Raw genomic sequence first — 27,207 nt, forward strand, 5'->3', positions numbered from 1 at the left:
AAATATTAATGTAATTAAATATTCAACAAATAATACGATATATCAGTTAATTTGATATAAACAATTAATTAACAAATTAATTTTAATACCAGTAATTTCAGCACAATTTATAGATGTAAATCATTAAAGAGATTTATAAAATAATAAAATACACTAGAATTTTTTACACTTTTAAAGTTTCGTATTATTATTATTATTATTATTATTATTTTTAATATAAAGTTTTCCTGGTTTTACTATTTAAAAAGTATTCTATATTCAGAAAAATAATATAATTGATGAGGTAAAATTAAAATTCAATTTTCACCTCGGCTGTAGTTAAACATGTTTAGCATACTTAACATGTTCCGAATAGGATAGTAGTGGGTGTCGACGATAGGTAAGTTCCTCCAGCTCTTCCATTAGCGTTAGACCTACAAGTCATTGATTGGCATGAGCGTTGTCAAGGCGACCAATATAACAGTGGCGAAACAAACCCTGAAAGAGATCCATTCATTCTTGGCTTGATTTGGTGTCATGGTTGCAGGTATGGTTCGCTGTTGGATAGAACATTTTATAATATTTATTCCGGATTAATACGTCGCCATGCCCGAGGTCGAAAATGTTAAAGTGGCCGTTCGAGTTAGGCCATTTATATCCTTTTTCTATTGTTTTTGTTTTTTTTGTCAAAGTTTACAGGTAGGAGTTGTACTTAATAAATATGGGACAGTTAAATAAAACACTGTTGAATGTTTCTTTCATTCCATTTTAAAAATTATTATACGAGTTTTTAAAAGTTTCGTTAATAACTTTAATTAATAATTCGGTCTAAATCTTTTTGGCATATAAAAAATATTCGCTGATAATTTATTTTAATTGTGTAAAGTATTTAAAGAAACGTTCAGAAATAGTTTAATAATTATTCTTTAAATATAATTTAGTATTTTAATTTTAGTTATTTTTAAATTAAAATTAACTATCGAAATAAGATTCTATGATAATTAACAATGAACTTAATTTAATGAGAAATGATTACGTATACTTTTAAAATACTTTAAACAAGTTATTTAATTAACAATAAGTTACATTAAACTACGTTATGTAAGTTATATAGAAATTAATTATAATTGTAAATTATAATTCCAGTTCATATTTTCTAAATAAATTTCATTTAAACTAATGTTAAATTTGTTTTTTTTAATTAATAATGCTTTGCATATAAATCTTTCCGTAATATATATATAGCTTGGTCTATATTAATACTTACGTAAGCTGCCTGTATTTTGTATTTTATGAATTCTTTATGTAAAAGTTCGTAAACAAAAACATATTATATGCGATTATAATTTTCATGAATATATCATTACATAAGATAAATAAAAAAAAATAAATAAATCATCTGAGAAAATTTCTATAATAATATCTTTAAGTTAACAACTATTTAAATGAAAAAGTTTTAAAAAAATATAAATAATTAAAATTATTTTATTCAATATAATGATTTGGTTGTTTTCTGTTAAATTTTACACACAAATAATTACACAGAATAATTTTTATTGGGATTTTACTATCATTTTTTAAAATCAAAAGTTAAAATATAATAAAAAAATATTTTTAATTCAGTAAAACGTTTAAAATAATATTTAAAAAAAACATTAAATATAAATAAATTATAAAATTTTAAATATTCGAATTTTATTATTTTAAATTTCTTTCATAAACATTTATAAATAATTGATTAGTCTATATTGGATATTCAAACTTTTCATAATATTTTAAATTTTATATTATACTTTTTTAAAGAGAACTTTTAAATAATTAATAAATCTCTGTATTTCTTGACTAGAAATCTCATTTTTTTCCTCATAAAAAATGCATTATATACGAAGAGGGGAAAAAAACAGATTAATATTGTAATATATCAATTTAGATCACTCCTGTTTAGAATTCCTGAGTTGCTTAACAATTAATGTCTTTTACTACATGTTACCATTTTGTTGAATATATATTCTTAACGCAGTAACTATCTCTATGATTAAAATAAAATTGTGATAATATTATAATGAAATGGGACTAATATTGCAACAATTATTTTTACATTACTTAGAGCTTCTGGTAATAAAATTTGTATTGAAAATAACAGATTTATATTAGAAATTTCAAAATGTGAATAAATTTATTCCATAAATTTCATTAAGAAAAAACACACAGAATAAAGCTTATCTTCAAACGCATTTTTCTAAGTTTTAATAAGGAATGAAAAAAGCTAATTGATTTATTTTAATTAGAAATTATCATTATTATTATAAGTTATACATTTCTAATAATGTTATCCTTCAAACGAAACGAATAAAAATCTACTCGTTTGCCTATCGAAATGTAAATTGAATTAATTGATATATTAATTAATTTTTTTAATTGCTTAAATACATCTTTATAATAATTATAATATAGTCCTGCGCTTTTTAAAAATTTCGTTTAATGAATATTTATCAAAACTACTACTATTTAAATGTTGTGTTTGTTTACTTACTTTCTTTACTTTAAAAAAAAAAAACACAGAGTAAATGTGTTTACGTGACAAAAACCGTTAAAATTCCTAGAACTGTAAACTTATGAAGTATAAATCAAACGCATTTACCTATAATAAAAAAATCAGTAACGCTTGAATTTCTTGGAAGAATACATTTATAATAGATAATAAGTAGTGATTATCATATACGATTCATACGTACTGTACCAAGAACTAAAATAATTAATTTTTATCATTAAAAATGATTTTGATAAAACACGAATTCTTAAATTAGTTTTCATATCTACGTACTTATACATGTACTGTACGTAGATATATACATATATAGTATATATAACTATGTATAATTTGATATCACTGTTGTAATTTACAGCGTTACGCGTTCAATCACCGTTGACGTCAAATTTTATAAAGTCTAGATGTGTTACAAACATTCTATTCTGGGAATTTCTGTTTATTATCGATCCAAACCTTGAAAAGACACCAATAGGTTTGCTTCAAGGTCGAATAATTCGTGATAATAGAAAGAGATTATCATCGACCTAATTATACTTTACAGTTATTATAATAATTACAACTCGAAAGTTTCAAAATTGAAAATATAAAATACGTATATTTTCGGAAGGATAACTACTGACTAAATAATTTATCTTTTTAAAATAAAATTCCTTTAAAGATAAATAAATTTTTAAAAAGTAACTATGCATTTACTTTGAATATTTATCCAAATAGAATTTCATTCAAGCAAACATAAATAAATCATAAATTTTAGATGGAATTTTCGATTTCTATCAGTTAGAAGAAAATTGCGAATTCTAGTTAATTCATACATACAACATTCACGTTTCGCTTCAATAAGGATAATAGAATTTATAAAATTCCTTACAGTAAACAGCCCTTACTCATTTTTTTTTTCGTTTATAAAATGTTTAATTTAACCTAAACGTTGACGATCTCTTACGATTTAAATCATACATTGTATTGTTTTACGGTAACTTCATCTTATACACTTCTTATTCTTTTACTTACATCTTGAATACATTCATTACTTATTATTATTATTATTATTATTTAAGTTATCGAAGCATTTTTAATAGGTCTGAAAATGTTTACGTAATGAAATTACTATTATTTTTTTAAGAATTCGCTAAAATAACAGTAATAAGAAACTTAGATAAATTAAATTTATGTTAATTTGATACTTTACTGGATACATCTCGTGATTTATAAGTCCAGTATTTTACATTCTTTCGTATGTTTATATATATATATTTTAATCTATAATCATTTATAATGATTAATTATATAAATTATGAAAATAGAAAATATGAATTGGAAAATTCTGGTCGTCAATCAGGATGGTTGTAATAGATGATGATGGTGGTGAAAAGTGATGACAACGATGAACGTGCTTCGTTGTGGCTATTCTTTATTATTTACCAATTTTATAGATTTCTTTTCCCTATTTTTTGAAAAGGTGAAATCAGAAATTTAAATATTTAAAAGTCATTCGTCATAATTTGATATTGATTTTTACGGTTAGACTTTATCGATTTTAATCTGTCTTTTGTATCTTTAAGGTTACTAAAAATGGGTGATGTTTGAAAGTACGATATTAATTGATAAAATAATCTTTATTCGAAGATGTAGTCTTCGTGTTTAAATTTTTAGAGCGAGTACAAATATATTTATTTTATAAAATATTTTAATTTGTTTTATAAATATTTCGCCAGTGATAAACATCGTTTAAGTGTTTTGAATCTTTCTGAACAAATTAAGAATATTTAAACGTAAAACGATTTGTTATACAGAGTAATTAAATTCAATTTAAGTATATAATTTTTGTTTTTATATTTACCTTTAATTATAGAAAATAAATTTTGATTCTCAAAGAGGAAACTGACTTCTTCATTCGACCGAAATTAAATAATAAAATCGATATCTCTGTATCGTTTTTATTGACATTTGAAAGCGAATATAATTTCGAAATAGCAAAATATGATTAAAATGTTTTTATTATTTACTTTAAATAATTTATAAATCTCTTGTCTGTCCCGGATATATTCCTGGTCTCTCACCTACCCGGTTGCACCCATTGTGGACCTTGCCAATCCACAATATTTATAGGAAAAAGGCCCTCTTAGTGCCCACAGGGTAAATAAAGTGAGCATTTATAAAGTTTTAAATTAATAAATTTAAATTAGCTTTGTCGATTTGATTATCTGTTAGGTAGCCTAACTATAGTTTTACTAATTTATAATACAATATTTGTCAATTGCTAATAAGCATTGTTTTAAGTTCTAAAGCGATATAGTATACTTTCTATCCAATACTTCTGTATAAAATAAACATTTGATGTTGTTTTAAAGTTTCCACACAATAGACAAAACTAGAGAGAAATCTATTTTACTGTACAAATTATTTATAAATTATTCATAAAGCAAAACAGTTATTGATTAACAATATTGCATTAACATTTTCAGCATTAAGTAAATAACGTTGAAAACTACGTTTATGTAAATATAAAATAATTGCCTTGATGTTAAAAATATTTTATTCGTATGGTATGTATCATTGACTACCCATAAGTAGATTTATTTATAAATAATTCAATTTTGTTTGATAACCTTTTCCCTACTTAATGCTTTTTAAAGAAGTTTCGGAAGATATTTTCAAAGGAAGAAAAACTCGAAAGCATTTTATTATAAATAAATAAATAATAGTTTTAAAAATAAATCATTCTTTCAGGTTATATAGAACTGTAAAAAAATATGTCATCTTGATAACGTTCTTGATATACCAACCAAGTAAAGAAAACAATACAAAAATGAAGAGTTTTTAAAACATCGAGCATATTTAGTAGGTCATTTATAAAATATTTAAACTTTTTTATGTTTTTCCTACATTTTCGTTTCACACGAGCTCAAAATATCAATGAGTACAGTACAGAATATTGAAAGTTCATTGTATATTCTGTTGATACATTGTATTATTATATAACTCCGTTTCCGAAGTTAAGGAAAAACAGACACGCAGACGGATGATAGTATGAATCTATAGGTCTGCAATTTGAAAATTGAAGCTCAATAAATCTATGTAAAGTCTTACAAATTTTATCTTTTTCCAATAGTTTTATATTCTTTGCTGTAAAATTTTGACTTTTAATATTCCATTTTAGAATAAAATAGAATTTTAACAAATATCTTCAAAATCGTTTTATAGTCGACGTACAGTACGTTATTCTACATACGGGGGGAAAACAGTTTCCTGTTCATTGTGAAGTAGAACATAAGTAATTTAGAATATGTATTAGAAAAGTAGAAAGTTCGCTTCAACTTCTTAATGTATATGCTCAGTTACGTCAACAAATTTCATTTTTCTCCGTGAAGAAGAAGTGTCACACAAAACTTCTATTCTGAGTAGTGTGTCAGTTAGTTCCGAGCATTTTTACCGTGAAAAATAATATATACAGCGATTGGCAGGCGGAAAAATGGAGTCGCCGGTTAAAAAGAGATTTCGCCTGAAGAAAATACGAAACGTGAAATATGATTTCGTTTGTCTGCACGGCCATTAGGAACATAACTCATCAATTTTTCCTTAGAAATAAGACTCTCACGATTAAATCTGTTCTTCGTGAAATGACCGATGATCCTGATATTTAAGTAAATCAACTTTGCATCGTGTATTAAAGAAAATTGGATTTTGTTTGATCGTAAAATTCAGAATTCAGAATTGCAAGAATTAACCAAACTGATCGGATGGATAACATCGTTACTTGATAACAATACGCCAATATCATCAAGAAAAGAATATTTACTATCCGAATTAAACATTCTGGAATAAACATTTATTAACTCTCGTCACACAGTTTTTAATTACAATCTCTGTAATCCAACACACACGGGACAGTAAAGTCTCGGATTAAGAAGGCACCGGATTATTGGAAATGCCCACATATTAATAAATTAACGATTTAAACACAATAAAAATGTGATTAAATATGAATACAATTGAATGCATAAACGAATTTCACAGCGTAGATTTAACTGTTTGTGGTTTTGACTCGTGATGCAATAAAACACGAGTTGGACTACTCGCTGCCATCGGCGGTAATCATGTTGCTAAATTGGTGGATTCCCACTAAATTTAGTGGTAAATTGAAGCGATCGTAGAAAATTTAGTGAGAGTTACAGTACAGTAAGCTATTTTTGATGGGAAATTTCGAGAGACTGATTTTTATATTTATAGATTATTATAAGACACTGTACCTTTCTTGTACAGCCTAAAACGACTAGCCTGATAATATATAATATTATGCTCAAGCTCGAATGTTCAAGCTCTGGTTCATTATCATGACACATTTAGTAGGATGTTCAAATTTAGTGGTAACTGGAGTTTGAACTAGTGGGAAACATGTCAACGACTTGCAACAGTGCCGGTAATGCTCGATAGCCGACTAGACGTGTCGAACGAGCAAACGGCCGGGATACCGAGATTGGTACTGTTCTGTGAAATCTTATCAAGATGCATTTCTTCGGATCAAATGGTCATAAACTTACATTTAATCTACGTCCGTGCAGGCAACAAAAATGGCTTCGTGCATTTCGAAAACAATTCTCCTACTTTGTGCATCAAATAATGATCATGATTATTTATCAGGAAATGAATTGTTCCTGCTTCGATGAATGGTTCAAAGCATTTAATATACTTATGTGGTTCTACTATTGTTATGAATAATGCAAGCTATCATAGTGGTTTTCTGAAAATTTGTCCACAGATTCGTGGAGAAAAGACAAAATTAGTGACTAGTTAACTGAAAATGAAGTATCATATTAGCCTAAATAATTAAAACAGAAATTAGTAGAGATAGTGACAATAGAGAAGCAGAAGTATTTGAGTTATCGTGTCGATGTTAAATACTTCTGCTTTTAGTTTTGGCTAAAGCAGCAGGCCACACTGTATTGTTTATTACCATATTATGCGGAATTTAACTTGGTTGAGTTATCCTGATATTTAAGGTTTCGTTACTCATCACATTGAAACTATGACGCCAGAATTTTATTTGAAGAAGTTATAAATGCTGTCGACCGATCCACGCCAGCTTCATTTGTCAAGCATGTTGAGAGAAAGGAAGAAAGTTTTAGAAAATTGGATTTTTCTTCTGAAGACATCGTTGTGCATCCATTGATCATTGATATGGACACTTCAACTCTCGGAACAGGACTGGAAGAGGCTATTTAATTATTAATGATAAGCAAAATCCTTTGTTAAAGTGTTGTCAAATAAAACGAAGTTTTAGGTATTATAAACGTTAATTAATTGTTTTTAACTTACATATTTATAGTATAAAAGATAAACCGCTTATATTATTTGGAAAATACAATCTCAATAACAAATAATTTAATAATTCATACATTTCATTATAAAACAGCTACTTGTCAGAAATAATTATAAAATCTTAGAAAATAACAAGTCTAAGACCGTTGTTATTTTCCTAGAATTATAATCCAGTACAATACAATACAATTATATTTATAATCCTATATTTTGTAAACTTTGCTGTCCAAAATAGCTTGGTTGCTTAGTTACGGTAACGAATGATACACATTCAAGATCCAGCCTATCTATTCCATCCTTATTCTGTGAAATAGTAAAGATAATATATGTAAAATGAGAAAAAGACTAATAGTCATCATATGCTTATTCTGATATATGGGTAAATTGCTGACAACTGTTTGATATCACCACAGTCAAGATTGTTGGGCTGCAATTTGAAAAAATTGTTACCTATAAATTCCCACTGTCGTCTGTCTGTCTTTCCTTAATCTCGTGAAAGGAGTTAGATACATGAAAGACAAGACCAGATATGGAAACTGTAATAGGAGTAAGCCCGATTAACTGTATATGAACTTCTGATGCAAACTGGAAGCCATGTTATTTCAATCCAAAAATTTCCCCTGAAAGGTGTTAGTTAGATGACCGGCACGACTCTGCTGTTAAAGGAAAAGTATGATGTACAGGGGCAAGCCACTACTGATTTGAGGTGGCGAGCATATGTTTTAAATTAAATAAATTAAAAGTATGAGTAAAAATTGCATGTCACAATAAATAATTGCTCGTTTATTCCTATATTGTTATTCCAGAGAGCATGCCATCCACTTCAGGTTTCGTTTTGTCATGAATATAAGTAATAGAATATTACAATAATCTTAGTTTAACTCTTTAATGCCTAAATTCTTATCGTTTCATTTACTTATATAACCGTAAGGAATTACTTTCATATAGTAGTAATTATTAGTAATGTATTTTTTAAAAAAAGGCATAAAGTTAGGTATAAATATATCGTGTTTTTTAGATAGAAATTCGTAAATGTCATTAATACTGGATAATTGAGATTTCTCACATTTATTTTCAATTAAATATTTAAATTCGAAAAATAGAAATGATTATTTATATGAGAATTGTAATGCATGCATTAATTGCGAACAATAACGACTTTTGTATTAGTGACATTACCTTATCCCCTTTAACAAGAATCGATAAATCATTACGTCATGTTGAACAACATTTTGAATGTGTACGACAGTTTATAGACGGTCACTAGGGTAACGTTATAATTTCCATGATTATAAGCTACGCTCTAATAAATTTAGAATTTTATAGACGACATAATATTAAAAATTGGAAAAAAATATTACATTAAAAAGTTATAATTGCAGTGAGTTATATCTATTTCTAATCCGAACAATTCTCTAAGTACTAACATTATTTTTTAAATTCAATTAATAGTTTATAAATAAAAAGATGACGACTTCAATAAAGTTATATATATTACATTATTTTAAAGTGCTATGTTAAATTATAAATTTACTCCTAATTTGATTCAGTCAATAATAAAAAATCTGATCTTTCCGTTTGATGTAAGTGAGACACGAAAAGGAATATATAAATAACTTATGAAGAAAATTTTGCTGAATATGTCGACGCTGACTATATAAAATTTGAGCGTGATATATTCTAAAATCAAAAATATATAAAATATATCATTTGACTCGAAGATGTATTACATCGCAATTATTCTTTTATTTTATAAAATATACTTCTATATATATATTTCTATCACTTAGAAAGGTTTTTAAGAACTGTTTCTTCATGTAATATTGGATTTTATCTGAACTTATAAACTTTCAAACTTTGTTTAAAAGTTTATAAGTTCAGTTAACAAATGAAATGCTTTCTTGCATATTACTTTTACATTTTAATAAAATATACTAAAAATACTTGGCAAATGTTTTTAGAATTCTTTATTATAGAAAGAAATTTACAAAGAGGTTAAATACTCCATTTAATCTATATTATAGCTTATTACATTATTATAATTAAATATACAGAGATTAAATGTTGTAAAATATTTTTTTTAAAAATTGGATTGAATAAATTTAAACCGTTTAGAATAGATTGTTTAACATGTGACGACATTATTCTATATTGTATATATCAGGGGTGGCCAACTTTTGTGTACATAAGATCTACTTTTTATCGTAAAAATGTGTCGCGATCGACTTGTTGTCGTAGGCATAGTCTAAGTGGCGAGGGGGGTGTGAAATACATACTATATTTATACACTGTGCTTCAGTACGAGGTGCACTCCCGCGAGCTATGGGTAGATAAGGAAAATATATGTTCAAAACTATTTTTTATTTTTTAAGTCACTTATTAAGTTTTCAAGATATAGGCTCATAAAGAAAATAAATTTCCAGACCCAACTTTTGATATTTGCAGTTACGAGTTCATTCCGTACAGGCGGCACCTAAAAAAATTCGATTTTTCGACACTTTCAAGATAGATTTTTATTAACTTAAAATATAATATAATTTTTTGAATCAATTACAATGTATAAATTGTGGTACTATTTGTTCGTAAACTTGAAAAAGTTGTTATAAAACTGCACAGTACGGCTGATAATTTGATTATAAGATTTTACTTTCGCAATTTTTTTTTGGCGAAGAAAATTTATCACGGAAGAATGATATAAGATTTTTAGACTTATTTTTTGCTAATCTATCAATAGCTCGCGGGAGTGCTCTTTGTACTAAAACACCCTGTATATCTACCTACGTAAAAAACAACGTAATTATTTAACGGGCCAAAATACTCACTTCCGGGGGAATTAAAACAAATATTGTTAATAATTACGCATGTTATTAATTCAAATTAGCTACTGATAAAGACAGATTTAGAATTTATTTTATTACGTTACATTAATGGGAGGGCTGAGTTTGCACGTCTCTTACCAAGAAAACATAATTAGGTGTACTGTATATCCTGACAAAGATAATAATAATGATTCTTCAGTATGGGAATCAGTCAGGACAGAATGTTGTTTAGTATTCGTTAACTTTACGTATGAAAATGCCGATTCACACAGGTATGTAGTTCCGAAACAGGAATAAATATATTCGCTACATTTGGTGATACTGGGATATTTTTCTCAATTGACGTATTTCCAAAAATCCAAAAATATAGAGGTCTGTTGCCGAAAACGCTCACTTATCAAGTAAATAGATAGGTAAGAAAAGCCATAATTTAATTTAAAACATAAAGAACAGGTACTTACATTTTAAACAAATGAAAAATTGAAACTCAACGTTGTCACCGTGGATAAATAATATTGATTAATAATATTAATATTGTTAATACTAAAGAAAAGAAGCTACCGCATGACAGTATCAAATATTCAAGCTAAATGGCTGTGTTTTCTACGAGTCCAGTCATAACTGCATGCATATTGTTGCTTTTGCACGTTACGTTTACAAGTTGCGTTCAGTTACAAGTGTAACACATTAAGTCAAGACATCGCGAGCGATCGACCAAAATTGGCATCGCGATCGACTTGTTGGCCACCCCTGGTATATATAACATAAAATTCGATTCTGTACCTTTCTACTAATTTAGTTATAGTTTTACATATTTAAATCTCATATTAAATGATTCTGTTGCAAAATAGTTAAGATATCTGATATGTACGATAACTTAATATAGATATTATTCCTTGTCATTCGACGATTAAGAGATAATTAAAATAATTGGTCGATGTTAAAGATTGTATATACAGTATAGAGATAGGTCACCTAGACACTAAAAGTCATATAAATAGTTACAAAATTCATATAAGTTATAATTTTTATGACTATTTATATGATTTTTAGTGCTTACATGTCCTAGCTTTACTCATAAACAATATTATATTGGTTATATTAATTTTATAATAAATTTTTTTCTTAACATAATTTTTAAATTCTTATTTATATTCATTACAAATAACTGGAGTAATGTTATTTAATTTTGTTCCATATTGAAAAAAATTCTGTTAAATTAAATCATACTTGTTTATTCACTCTATTTTATGAACAAGGCAAAATGTAAGAAGCTTTTTCTTTTGAGTTGAAACTTTTAGAAATAGATATTATTACATTGTAAATAATTATTAAAGAAGCAGTATAAGTGAATAAATAATATATAATATGATCTTTTCGATTTTATAAACTACTCTAAAAATTTCCTGAAAGTCCATGTCGCATTTGTTATTTTTCATTCCATATTGAATTTAAGCAGGAGAGACTCAAAAGAATTTTTTTCATTTATATAAAATGTCATTTTACAAAATTAAATATTAAGAATTGTCAAATAAAACAGACTCGTGATATTTAATTTATTAATTTTAAATAAATATTAAAAAAAAAATTTAATCTAACTTGAATTATATTAAATAAATGAAATAGAAACTTCAATTTTCTTTGATATTAATAAATTAGATTTGAATATTTTTTTTATTAGAAATTCATTTTTATGTAATTTAAATGAAGAAGAATATCTTAAGGACATTTTGTGAGTTTATTATCCGTAGACCTTATTACATTCTTTATTTAACTAAATGGTAAGGTTATGTTAACTTGAAGAGAGAGTGACATTAATTTTATTGTATTGAATCTTAAATTTATTTGTCAAATACTCGATTGTATATATAAGTTAACAAGTTTTGGATTGTATTAAGAAAATAAACTTGAATCGTATATTTAGATATACTTGGACTCAAGTATGTTAATCTGCTTAGATTCGTATATATTTGTATCAAATACGTCAGTCTGTTTAGATCCAAATGTTCTTAGATACGAGTAATAGTTGTTAGCTTACTCGGAGTGAATAAATTATCGTAAAAATATCCAAAATTTTCTGAAAAATTGAAGAATTTTACGTCTTAAATTCTCCAAAACTCTATAATTATATTCCGTATTCAACACTATTTTTTTTTAATCGATGTATTCGATCTGTTTCTAAAAATCTATCGAAACGTAGGAGAATTAAAAATGGAACTGGTATACGATTTATTCATAAAACGTATAATGTATCATTTAAATATTTAGGCTATACTTACATAAAGTTTGATCCAAAGAAACTTAATTTGGTTATATCTTAATAATTTCTAGTTGATTCCTTTTTAATCTATTTTAATTTAATTCTATTTAATTCCTAATTTAATTTATTAATTAAAAATCCTAGCTTTTTATAGTCTAATATTCAAAATTTGATACTAATGAGTTAGTTTTATTCATGGAAAATAAAATTTAAAAATTTGACAGAATAGTATTTGAAGAAATAGTTTATAAAATGTAATTCTATCAAACTATTTGAAAATCATCAAATTTATTATTAAGGGTCGTCCATAAATTACGTAACGATATTCTCATACTTTCTAACTATCATCCTACCCCCCTGTAACGCTGCAACGTATACCTGCCCCGAAAATTACCTAATGCATATCTTGGATAACCAACTCTTCCGCTTAATTGTACTAAGGAGTGACATACAACAAGGAGTATCGAACGTTAATATCATTTAATTAATTACACGCGTAACGTACAAAACGGTGACGTAAACAATTTGGTTCTCTACGCAATACTTTAGTAACAAAAGTGAATCATTCGGTTATTCAAGGAGTGAAATTCTAATATCACGTAACATTTTTGTAAACACTTCTCCCCTTTGTAACGATTTCCTGCATAATATCATTTATGGATAGACCCCACGTAACCTACTTGTTATAATTATGTGCTTATTGTTATCATCGATATCAGTAATAGCAGTAAAAGCTTAGAAATATTAATACAAAATTAATACATTAATACATTTTCTTAAAATATACGATGATTTCGTTAACGTCGATTTAAAATTTCATGCAGAATAATGATGATGATTTAACAAGACTTACATTAAATTACAACATGGGGTAAATGACAGTTTACAGCAAACATTACGCGACTTTTCTTCATAACCGGGAGTCCAAAAAGACATTTTTAACCTATTAAGCGAATAAATTAAATCTAATGACGCCATTATCATTTCCACAGAATAATAATCTGTATTTTTCTTCATTTTTAAACGTTATCGAGCCAATTTATTTTTTATTAAATATTTTAAGAATTTGTTTATATATATATATATATATAATGTAATTTTTATGCATCTGAAGAGTAAAGTAAAGATTGAAAAAGATGTTAAGTGCGTGTGAGAGGTCATTAAAATATATAAACGAATCGAGAACTGTACAAATAGTTCTGTAATTTCTACAAACAAATGAAATTTGTTTCACGAAATAAAGCTTATTTAAAAAAAAAATTAATTTTGATTAACTGACTTTTGTGTCATTCATTCGTTAATATATAATATTTTAAAAACACAATAAAAAAATGATACTTATTTTCTGAATATCTAAAAAATTATTTGTAAATTTATAACTAAAAGTTAAAAATTTCATCATATATTACAGGGAGATTTGTGTTTAATAAATTAACTAAATTCACTTACGAATTTTATTGTCGTTTAATAGCAATCCATGGGATAGACTTACTTATCTTTATATATTATTTATCCGGCTACTTTTCTCGGTGTCAAAATATAGTAAAAATTAAAATAAAGATCACATCACCAGAGACTATCTATTCGCTGAAGATGTGATTTATTTCCTTTATTTTGAAAAATTGATAAAGATTTTCTCTTTCTATTCAGCATCAACAATTTGACGAGTGCCAATTACATACCGAAGCAAAGTAAATTTGCTTTTACAACCGTAAATACAGAGAAATATTTTTGTTTCTCGATGCCACTTAGTTTTTTCTTGATAGAAACGGTTTTATATGAAATGTTTCTTTGAATCAGAAGAAATTAACGAGACAAATATGTCGCAAATTATGACACTAAACATGAATTACGGCGTATAAAGCAAAAATATGTTTTCTAATTATTTTTTAAAATTTATTAATGTTATTTTTACTTTACTTTTTGCATGAAATATTGATCTATTTGTTGAAATAGAATTTGTTTGTAGTTAAAATGTCCATTATATGTATTGTATATTAGTTACATGATAGATAAGGTGATACTTGGCAGTAAATGTATAGCTTCTGTAAAGTGTTTTTGTGAGGAGGGTTTAGTTGTATCGGTCTTAGTACTAAAACATTACTAGGAGCACACCTAGTAAGGTTAAAAATGTAAAGAATAAACTAAAAATATTGTTTTAATATATATTGCTATTATATTAAATGCTATTTTGTAGACTGAAATCAAGATTAAATTATTATAATAATTACTTTAAATCAATTTTATATTGCAGCTTATTTTCTTAAAAAAACGATAAATATATAGGCCTATATATTCTTTATTACCAATTTGAACTTAGAATTGCTTTAAAACTGTTCAAATATTATTGAGATTTTTGAAAAGTGAGATATACATGAAACAAATCAGATTTAAACTACAATACTTTGAAAAATAATTGTATATAAAGATATATATTCGATTTTATATTTCAAGAATTGTCGAAATTCAATACGTTTTAAACCATAAGCGTATCGAAAGTATTTTTAAACGTTAAAATCGAATTTACTATTAGAAAATGGATACCATAATTTTAAAGCTATTGTCGTCACGAAGAAAAATATAGAAAAAAATTTAACAAGAGCAGAATCGTCAATCGAATAAAAAGTTTTTGGATAGATTTACGGTCGTACTTCCGAAATCTTTTTTATGTTATAAGACTTTATCGCATCTAATGGAATGTACAAGATTTATTTATCTGTGTGACAGATAATATTTTCCCGTTCTGAATTTTTTCTCCCCTAGTCCTTCTTCTACTTAAGTTATGTTTGGCAGATCGAACAATACTTTTTCCCTTTGAACAAATATTTACCTTTATTGAATTAATGGCCACGGAAATGGAACACATTAGCCTAATTATCTCTCTTTTCTCCAATAAATGTGTTTACTTTCTATTAAGTTGACTTTACAAAAACGCTGGTTTTATAACAAACAACGTTAAGAGGAATAATTTTACTATTTAAAATCAAAAATATATTACAGAAAATTATATAACGCGAAAATAAATTGATAGCTTTATAATGATTATAATAATTGTCTGCCTTAAATAAGTTATGTAAGAAAAATGTTTCTCTAATAGTGATAGAGCATTTGTACTGTTTATTTACGGCTCTTTACTTATGTAATACAATATATCAGTATATTGGTCAGTTTAAATAAATAAGTGCCAAATTATTAAGTTATTTTAGACCTTAACCTATTATACAATCAACGTGAAAAGCAGAGAAATGCGAAAAATATCGTAACGATGAGAGGAAAGATTACTCTTCTGTATAATCCCGATGCACCTAAAGAACAACCAAAAAAATTCACGTATGATTATAGTTATTGGTCCCACGACGGTTATAGAGAATTAGAAAATGGATACTGTACTCCGGATCCCGATCATCGTAACGGTTCCATTTTCTGTGATCAAGTAAGTAAGAATTTTATTTTAAAAATTGTATACAACTGTAATTGTTTGCAATAATTGGGCTGCAATTTGAAAAAATTGTGGACCTATAAATTCCCATTTTTGTCTGTCCTTTCTTAATCGACATAGTTATCGAGACTGGAACGACTCTGTTGTTAACAGGAAAAGTATGATGTACAGGCGCAAAGCACCACTAATTTGAGATGGAGGGCATATATTTTAAATTAAATAAATTAAAAATACGATTAAAAATTGCAGACCGGAATTATAATAATGTCACAATAAATAATTGCTCTTTTCTTTTATAACTTTTAAACAATTTAATATAGTGAAGATAGAAAAAAACCCTGGTATAAATGAAGATTTTTTAATAAAATTAAATTAAACATACTATTCTAGTTTGTTGTGTTGATATTAATTAATTATATTATTTATAATTATATATATATTAATATTAATAATTTTAAATACTTAATTTACTATAATATAATCAATGATTTATTATTTAAGTATTTTATAGTTTGTTATATTAACTTAAAGTACACTAATTATAGGAAAAGATATACAACGAATTAGGTAAAGGTATTCTTCATAACGCATGGGAAGGATATAACTCTACACTTTTTGCGTACGGACAAACAGGTTCTGGGAAATCCTGGTCAGTTGTCGGATATGGAATCAATAAAGGTAAAACCGAAGGCTACTTCTAAGCTGTATAAAATACAATGCATAGAACTTATGTAAATATAATTTCAGGAATTGTACCAAGATTTTGTGAAGACATGTTTAACGGTATTGAGGATCAAAAGAAATCTGGAGATAATACAGAATTCGAAGTTAGTGACGAAGAATTTGATATAGATATTAATTAATATCATTTTACTATTCATATAATTAATTTAAATTATAATTTAAATCGTATTACTGTTCATATAAGTGCTTTTATACATTAATTAATCTATTATTACATTTTAAACACGATCCCAAATTACAATTTAATTTATTATGTCATATTTAATTTGATAGGCATAAATAGAGTATGACATTTAAAGATCTGTCATTAAGTATATTTTCAATCCAATTTAGAAATTGAAACTTTAATTAAATTTAATCATAATCTTATAATATTATAGAGAATTATATACAGTGTACGAATTTTTTAAATAAATTTTTTCGGTTTATAGCTAGAAGACATAATTACACTTATAAACTGATTAAAGTTGTTTGATCAACATTGATGGGTTAACCAAAAAAACAAAGACTCTTCGGCTATCTTTTAAAATAAAATTTTAATGAAATTAATTTGAAGGGTTATAATTTTCATAATTTAATTTTAATGTAAAAATAATGAAACGTGAAAAGTAAACATTAACAACGTTTTAAAAAACCATAATAAAATCATTTTTTATTATTTACTTACGATGTTCTTCTTATGATCTAACAACACTGAACAAGCTGTTTAAGAATAATATTTTTAATCTAAATTTATTAATTTTAACCTAAAATATTTTTATTCGTGATTTTTATAGTTATTTCTCTTAGTATTTTAATAAACAAATTATTATTTTTCTATATTATTTAATATATAAATAATTCCTCTTGAATTACGTATTTAAACTATAAATTTAAATCCTCACACCAATTTCTTACTTATTATCTTCTCTATAAATTATCTTTGTAACTTTACGTACAGTACATCACGTAATGTTTTTATGTTATACCTAAGTTTATAATGTCTTATTTAATCATGTCTTAAGGGTAATTCTAAAAATTGTAACTAGTCAAAAAGAAGTATAATTTTAGGGAATTTTGATAAACTTTTATAAAAAATCAAATATTACATAGGCTACTAATCTTTGATTGTTTTCTCAAAGCTATTAGCCTTTATAATAGCCTATAGACTTTGCAGTTACAGATACAAATCCAGTAGGTCTACTGTACATTTACACAGTACAGTACTCTAACCTCTAAAATTCTTTTGTTGCCACCTTTAATTTTTCTAATTTCTAATTGGCTTAACTTTATAAAGTCGAACCTCTCTAAACTGCGACCATTTTTTCAGAATGCAAATACACACATTAGAAAATATTAATCAATGGTTACAATTGATTAGAAGTTTAATTGAACCTCCGTTCTTGGTGGCTCAACTGTATTTGCATTAAATAATTCATATTAAATAAATACTTTATTATATTAATCTCATATCAATCAACAAGTTCTTAATCTCAATATTTTATTTCGATTTCTTTTGAATTCTGCCTGAATGCTGATTTATTACATCAATAATAAATCGATTTTCTTATAAAAATTTACAATGCTTTTTTTAAATTCATCTTTTTACTTTATATTGACAGGTACGATTCAGTATGCTGGAAATTTATAATGAAATTGTTCGCGACCTGCTCAATCCCACACAAGATCGGAAAAGAGGTTTAAAAGTTCGAGAACATCCAAAGAAAGGATTTTATGGTAAAATATTAGCATTAAAAAAGTTATAAAGTTAATTAAAATATGATATACTTTTAATTATAAAAAAGTTCGAAATTCCGTATGAAAAAAGGGTTAGATTTACCTTAGGTAGCCAAAATGGCGGCTGGTCTCTGATTCCAGCATACAGAAGAAAGGAAACAGTGGGGACCAGGGCCGGATTATCGAATAGGCAAAGTAGACAAATGTCTAGGGCCCGTAATCCGGAGGGGCCCGGCTTCAGTGCAGAAGATTTCTCTGGTTCGATTTCGAAACTCGAATCGAAGTTCGATAGGACAGAAAAGGCTGTATTTAACAATTCTTACTAAGCTCCGCTCGACTAGCCATTACCTAAAAAAAAAAAAGGTCAACAGCTACCCGTGCGTCAGAAGTAATGTACGCCACGGGATCTCTCGCGCCATCTAGAAATATTCCTAGGGCCGCGTCTCGTGGTAGTACTGATGTATGGATGGTTATAATTTATTTTCTAAATCTACACTTATATGTCGCGACATCGCATATTCGATATAGCGTTCAAGTTGCTCGAGTGCGAAGATATTACAATTCAATAGTGTTTTATAAGAGTTAAAAAGTTATGGGTGACACCACAATATCCGCACCGGGTGTCACCCATGCTAGCTACGCTAATGTCACATTATATAAGATTTGTTTAGATGCAACTTATTTAAATGGGGCCCCAATTTAAATTTTGTCTAGGGCCCGCTAGAGGCTTAATCCGGCGCTGGTGGGGACGCACGTTCTAACCTAACCTAACCTAACCTATTATAATTGGTTGATAATAATTATGGTAATTTATTAGAATAGGTTAGGTTAGAACGTGTGTCTCCACTGTTTCCTTTCTTCTGTATGCTGGAATCAGAGACCAGCCGCCATTTTGGCTACCTAAGGTAAATCTAACCGAAAAAAGAAATTATTCTGTACATAAAATATAGTGTTATATTATTATAATATGCTGAGAATGGCAAATATTAATTTATATTAAACAAAATTTCATATATTTGAATTATGTAGCGGAAGGTTTGAAGACATTTTTGGTGACACAACATAAAGACATAGAGAGCAGAATCGACGAAGGGACCACAAATAGGAGTATAGCTTCCACTAATATGAATGCCACCAGCAGGTTAGTAATACTATAAAAAACAAAAATACTTTTTAATATTTAATGAAGAGTTTATTTTAAAATTTTTCTTATAGTCGAGCTCATACTATTGTTGGAATTACCCTGATACAAAAAACAAAAAGAAACGAATTTGAAACTTCAAAAACTTCAGTAGTTAACTTAGTTGATTTGGCAGGAAGGTAAGTAAATCGGAAATGTTTAAACAATTAGTAGAATATTTTTAATCAAAATATTATCTTTTAATTTTAATTAATTTGTAAATATAAATACTTAATGATAATGATATAAAAGTTATTGATCTTTAAACTATAAACATTTAAACTTCGTAATGAAATATAAGAATTAAAGTTTTTATATTATTGATACATACGAGAAACAATAGTTGAACAATGTAAAAATAAAAATAATTATATAGCTTCTTTTATAGAATATTTAGTTTTTTGATGAATCAAAGAATAGAAGAAAATATATTCAATCAATGTAACAAGCGACCAGATGAAAATATTGCGCTTCCTTTAGAAAAAAACCCGAATTTAAATCCCACTTGGGACAAGACCTAGATGGTGTGTGGAAAAAAATTCGAAGAAAAAATGTATTATCAGTATCAAGCGAGTCTACATAGATTTCATTAAAACAAAGCATATTGTTTCTTTAGAATTCGAATCTCTTTCTTTTATTGCCGTGCTGCTAGCTTTCTCCCATTTGGGTTTTACTTTTGTTTCGTCGTTGACAGCTTTACTGCCACAATTTATATTTTTACTACAAAAGGCCTTAAGAAACAAAAAATAAAAAATAAAATAGTGTCAACATGCAAATCGTATTCATAATCTTCAATATGAGATTAACTTTTTATGCAATAAATCACATTTTATTATGGAAACAAATCCCAAACGTGAGCTTAAATGTTATTACAACGAATAAAATATAATTTGCATTATAAAGCATTAATAATTATGTTTTTTTATGTTTATGATTTAAACAATTAATAATTATGCATTTTTTCCAATAAGCAAAAACAATTATGTCCACATTTACGGCTACAATAATTATAATTTGGTTAGGCCAGTGCAGGCCTCACATATGATGTTTATAAAACTGGGTTCACATTCAGTTGGAACGTATTCTTATATCTTTACGTATTTTCGAAATTGAATACTCCTGTATTTTATTTTGAGGGTTTTAAAACTACAGGAATATTATGCCTACTATTTTCTTTGTTTTTTTAATCAGGTTTATTACAGATACTCTCATTTTAGTTTTAAATAATTCGTTAAGAAATCGGAAGATTGTCAGAGTTCATTAAAGTTTACAATTAATTTCTTAAAAAGGATATACTTAACGGCTTTTAAACTATAGAACTGACAATATATAAACATAAAGATTTAGCTAAAATTATTCTCCAAGGATCGTAATTTGTCCATTACAGAGATTTCGACTCTTGTATTTCATTCTTTAGCAATTATCACTAAAATTTGATTTTAATTTTATAATGTAAAAGCCAATTTAAAAAAGTAGTTTTTTTAATTTTATTGTCTAATAATCTATTCAGTATTCAAGCATCAATAATTCTATTTTGGAATTTAGTAGTACAATACAAATTACTCAAGCATAATTATCAAATATAAACATTACTCATTAAATTGTGAATATGATTGTAATAAAAATTATTGATTTCTTTTATTTAAAAATAGTGTTTATTGTTCTTATTTAATTAATGTTTTTGCTTTTATTTACTTATTTATAAATTAGTTATTAGGCTTATTAAAAGGAAAATTCTTTAAAATTTTGAAAAAGAAAGTTGACAGATTTCTGTACTTTTATCGTTTTCATGTTCACAAATAAATCCTTTTTTAAATTATTTAATAGAATTTAAGAATTTAATTTATGATTAAATTTGATTATTATAGTTATGAACTCTAAATATATTAATATAAATTGAAATAAAATCTTTATTACTTAAACGAATTGAAAAGATGTTTTATGATTGCATTCAAAATAAAAATTATATATTATTTTCTCTTATTATAATTGCTATAAAAGAATAATTCAATAGGTGAATCATTTCCAGTAAATCATCGTAAAATATCTGCAACACTTCCTGCAATTATTTTCCCGTACTAAAATAAAAATATATCGTTTCATAAACGTGTCGCCTCGTAACTTTTCTGTCTCGCTTCAATCTCGTACAAATAAGGTTAATTAGTTTATATCGAAATGAGAAAATAAAAGCTAAAGTCAATATAAAAAATAAAGTTATTCGATTTTTTCTTTCCTGTTATAAAAGTAATTATTTTTATTTTAACGTTTTCTTTGTTGTTGTTCTAATCAAAATCGTTTCATTTCGGATAGTAATTATTCTTCTCACATTTTCCCCCTTATTCTCTAGTTAATAAGTCAATTTTTACATTTTTCCTTTTTTTTTATTTTCACTTAGAAAACGTTATTATTCCTTAGAGAAAATCAAAAATGGTTTTTATCGTGATTCAATTTTCCAAAGAAATGACAGAGAAAATCGATTTAGGCAAAAAAAAAAAAAATTATATATATTTATTGATTTCTGATTCTAATGATCTGATCTAATCTATATTTAGTGAGAAATAACATTAAATTGATCTTTATTTTTTCCTTTACTCTATTAACTAAAAATGGATTTATTCAAATTTTATAATAGGGAATCTACATAGAGGACAGATAGAACAATTATTATTATTATTATATTTAAGTAACGTTAGTTTTTGATTGGGATAGAATCTGTGATAAATATTCTTCCTTAAACAGTAGTTATCGAATTGTATTTTGATTATTATTATAGCCTATAATTAATAATAGACATGTATTGTGAATATGATAGATAAATATCCATTCGTTTAACGTTTAACAAGATGGCTGAGTAAACGAGACGGTTTCGATCTGGGAAGATCTGTAGGCAAATCCGAGGGGTCAAAAATCTTCACGAATTTTTCTGTGGTCTCCACTCGAACGACCCCATTGTAGGCCTAGTCGAACCCACAATGGAAATGATTTTTAAAAAGGCCTTTGTAGCGCCCATTAGGCGAAAACAGTAAAAAGATAAGTAAATGAACGTTTAACAATATTATAAAAAGATATTCGTTAGGTAAGGAGTTAAAAGAAATAAAATTAGCGTTATAAACCACAAACTTTTATCTTAAAGAACGTAACGAATTAGTAAACTCTTTCCTAAATATGAAAATTTTCAACCTTTATCAATCTTCACACTTTTAAAATTTTCGATACATAAAAACTTAAAATTACTTTTCTAAAATAATTTACAATGTTAATGTTCTAATGCTTATAAACTTCCATTATACTCATTGCTACTCTGTTAAGGATTATGACAAAAAAAAACAACGCATTTTACGGGTCTCTTCTTCCCAAATGTCTTTCATTTAATATAAAATTTAAATAATAATTATTAAAATAATTAATTACTGGACTAAATTTAATAATTTATTAGTAATTATTACGTTTCTATATGGATGCATAGTGATATTTGTCGGGTCAAATCGAATCAAGTCTAAGTTATCGAAGGATAAGTTAGATTAGATAATCGAATATTACTAAACTTAAGCTTATGTGATTATCTTAACTTAGTACTCTAGCCTAATCGCAGATGATAGTATGAAACATTTGTGCCTTAATTTATATTTCATATTGTCAACATTTAATGTTACATTAATATAATAATAATAATATTAAGTTGTACACTTATGCGGCTTGTAACATTACATGAAGATATATCAAATGCTATGAGTGTATAGGCATAAGCAATAAATTTTTGAAACTTTAAAATACATTCTAAATGTCATCAAAGATATTATCCGCAAATCAAATTTAGATTATTTTAATTGAACAACGTCGTTATTAACATCATTTAACATCTCTAAAAGTAAATATAATTTCAAATCTATTAATAAAGGGTTTGAAGGCTGCCAGAAAAAGTTTTGTTTTAAATAATTAATTTAATATAAATAATAGTAAATTGTCTTATTGATCACTTCTCAATGCTTACTTTAAACGACAAATTTTTATTATAACTGTGATTAATGTAATATTTTTAAAATTAAATCTAAACAATATAAAAGAATAATTAAAAGTAAAATATTTAACGATAAAAACATTGACAACTTTTGTTATCCGGAAGATGATAAAACATTTCTCAATATTACATCTTAATGCAACTTCCTCTTCTTGTCATCAAATTTCTCCAAAGGATTTCTGTAGAAACAGATGATGATAAAAATATAAAAGTATTAGTAAATAAATAAATAATAATAAAGTTTATTGTAAACCGTAAACCGTGAAGGGAATTAAAACTTTAGAATGCTTTTCCTTTAGAAGAATTATATTCTTATATCACAGAAATTTGGAATAATCGAGATTTTATTGCGTGTCTAGTATTTTTCTTCTACTCAAACTCACTATTAGAATTGAAGAGTTGACATAATAAACATTCCTAATTTAAACAATACTTAACTTGTTGACGAATTCTACAATTTTACTTATAATTAATTGTTAACAGATTTTACAATTTAAATTTATTTATTTTTTTATTAACTGACTCGTCGTTTGGCATATTCATACAATTTATAGAACTTAATTTATATTCTAAGAATATAATTCCTACTCTTAAACTAAATAATCGTTTGAGTGTTAAGGCTGATGAGTATTGTCTTTGCCTTCGGTTATATAGAAAACTCATCAATTAAACTCAACTTTCTTACTGCCTAAGGTTATTTTAACTAATATATCGGCTATACAACACATTTATTTATTTTTTCTTGAATTTTCAATTTCATCAATTTTTTAAAATCATTATTGGTTGGCACCTAGGAAGAAATTTATGTTTAAACTGTTAACTTCTTTCCCCATTCTTTTTCTCAAGTTCTGATTGTAAAGACACTCGACGAAGGAGAATTTTTGGAACTTTTGTTCTTAAAAATGCTGGAATAAATGGTTTTTGAATTATAAGCGAAATAGAAAATCAAGATTTTGAAAAGATAAAGTCAGATGTAAATGTCATACACCTTCTCCATAATGTATTTAAATGTTTATAGATGCGATGCGATCCATCATAAATGCGGATGCGATGCGAACGATGCGCTCGGCAACAATAAATGTTAATAACTTCCGTTTCCGGTATGAAATGGTTGCAAAAATCAATATTTGCATCGCGTGAAAATAAAGAATTTTTGATGCCAGTATTGTCTCCCCACGTTACGCCGTTTCTCACTTATTATGGGTATATTAAATCGGTCACAGACACACAAACTTTATCTGAAAACAAAGAAAAAACTCATTTTTCGGTCCCCAAATGTATATCTTAACCGAAATCTTGACTGAATTTCTCATGTTTTCCTCGTTTTTTCTATGAGTGAAATAAAACTAGAAAAATCCAAATATCCTAACATTTTAAGCGCTTTAACATAAAAAATTTGGATTTTTCTATTAATTGTGTGCTAAAGTATGTAGTAAACTTTATATAAATTATACGTTGTAAATAAATAGAAAATAATTTTAATTAGAAATTAAGTAGGTAAGAAACGTGCTTATATTATTGATGACGCCTAAATTTGCCATAAATGTTTTTATTATATCATTCAAGTAAGCTATTATAGGATATAAGTAAAAACTTTATATATATATATATATATATATTTATTTATTTATTTATTTATTACAGTGAAAGAGTAGCAACGACGGGAGCTACTGGAGATAGACTTAAAGAAAGTGCAGCCATTAACCAATCGCTATCTTGTTTAGGAAAATGCATACACGCATTGGCCGAGAGAGCGGGCGGTAAAAATGTTAGAGGTAGGTAAATGATGACTTCTTTCGTTAAAATTTTTAGTTTTATTAAGCGAAATATTATTACTTTGCTTTAATATTATTTATAGTGCTTAATGAGTTGCAATTAGTACATAGATGACCGGCATGACTCTCTTGTTTTCAGGAAAAGTATGATGTACAGGGGTTAAACGCTACTAATTTGAGGTGGAGAGCATATATTTTAAATTAAATAAATTAAAAATATGATTAAAAATTGCAATGTTACAATAATTTTGACTAGTTAATTGCTTAAATTCCTATATATGAGTTAGTTTTATATAAAATATTGGTCTTAATAATGATTTAAAATGCTTTCAATCTTTAATAGGAATATATATGAAAATTTATGTTGGCTTAAAGTATCATATTTTTCCGATAATAGATTAAAGAAAAAATTGAGAGCGCATTAAAGCGATATACGATTATATTTTCTCTGAAGTTCTATGAATATTTTATGATTGTAGAGTGTAACCTATAATTTGGTAAAAATGGGATATCCCATCGTTATTTATTTAATGACATATTGAACTCTGTTAAGCTGCGTGACAATGTGTTCTAAAAATATGTTTGTACTGTGCATAAAAATATAAAAATAAATTATTCTCGCTGACGAATTTATATCATTTTATTATTAACAAATATCTATTCGTTTATTCGCTAGAATATATTAAAAAATCACAAATAAAATGTGAATTGTTTTAAAATATCTTACAAAACAATTTTAAAAAATTAATATTTAATTAATTCGTTTTGTATTCCGAATTTCATTCGAATTGTTTGATTAAAATATAAAAATTTTATTATTTAAATTTAATTCTTAAATCCAAAAAATAATGATGATGATAATTATTACTTACAAATCATAAGAAAATTATACATAATTTAAATTAATTTGATTATGTAGTGCCTTACCGAGAATCTGTGTTAACCAGACTTTTGATGAATGCTCTGGGTGGAAACAGTAAAACAATTATGGTTAGTTAAATACTTTATATACATATATATATATATTTTTTTTTTAATTTGAAAACTTTCTATTTATCGCCAATAAACATAATGAACCAAATAATTATTTTAGATAGCCGCCATCAGTCCAGCCGATATTAACTACGAAGAAACCTTTTCTACTCTTCGATACGGTAAATTCTTTCTTACTTTTTATTGTGTTTATATATATATATATATATATACAGTATAACAATTATTTAAAATGATTATTTAGCCGATCGTGCCAAACAAATTAAAACGGTTGCCATTATTAACGAAGATCCTACAGAAAAACTCATAAGAGAACTTCGAGAGGAAAATGAGAAGTTGAAAAGGATGTTAGAGAAAGGAGCTGTAGATATACCGGTTGGTCCAGGAATGACAAAAGAAGGTAAAGAATTTTCG

At 26.3% G+C, this 27,207-nt stretch overlaps 1 protein-coding gene across 2 annotated transcripts in view; it reads left to right on the top strand.

Moving 5' to 3' along the window:
- The first annotated feature begins 379 nt into the window (after window positions 1–379).
- LOC136978748 (kinesin-like protein KIF28) overlaps window positions 380–27,207 on the top strand; it is a 54,886-nt gene continuing 28,058 nt past the window's right edge. For both annotated transcript variants that reach the window (XM_067274554.1, XM_067274563.1), the window contains exons 1-11: window positions 380–633; window positions 16,152–16,361; window positions 16,913–17,045; window positions 17,115–17,194; window positions 18,713–18,827; window positions 19,857–19,968; window positions 20,043–20,147; window positions 25,670–25,800; window positions 26,720–26,790; window positions 26,894–26,954; window positions 27,038–27,193. In XM_067274554.1, coding sequence (XP_067130655.1) covers window positions 586–633; window positions 16,152–16,361; window positions 16,913–17,045; window positions 17,115–17,194; window positions 18,713–18,827; window positions 19,857–19,968; window positions 20,043–20,147; window positions 25,670–25,800; window positions 26,720–26,790; window positions 26,894–26,954; window positions 27,038–27,193 — 1,222 coding nt within the window. In that variant the 5' untranslated portion in view covers window positions 380–585. The remainder of the gene's footprint in view (window positions 634–16,151; window positions 16,362–16,912; window positions 17,046–17,114; window positions 17,195–18,712; window positions 18,828–19,856; window positions 19,969–20,042; window positions 20,148–25,669; window positions 25,801–26,719; window positions 26,791–26,893; window positions 26,955–27,037; window positions 27,194–27,207) is intronic.

The sequence above is a fragment of the Centruroides vittatus genome, unplaced genomic scaffold, assembly GCF_030686945.1.
Source record: "Centruroides vittatus isolate TY-2023 unplaced genomic scaffold, ASM3068694v2 contig_1154, whole genome shotgun sequence".
In the NCBI taxonomy this organism is placed as follows: Eukaryota; Metazoa; Arthropoda; class Arachnida; order Scorpiones; family Buthidae; genus Centruroides; species Centruroides vittatus.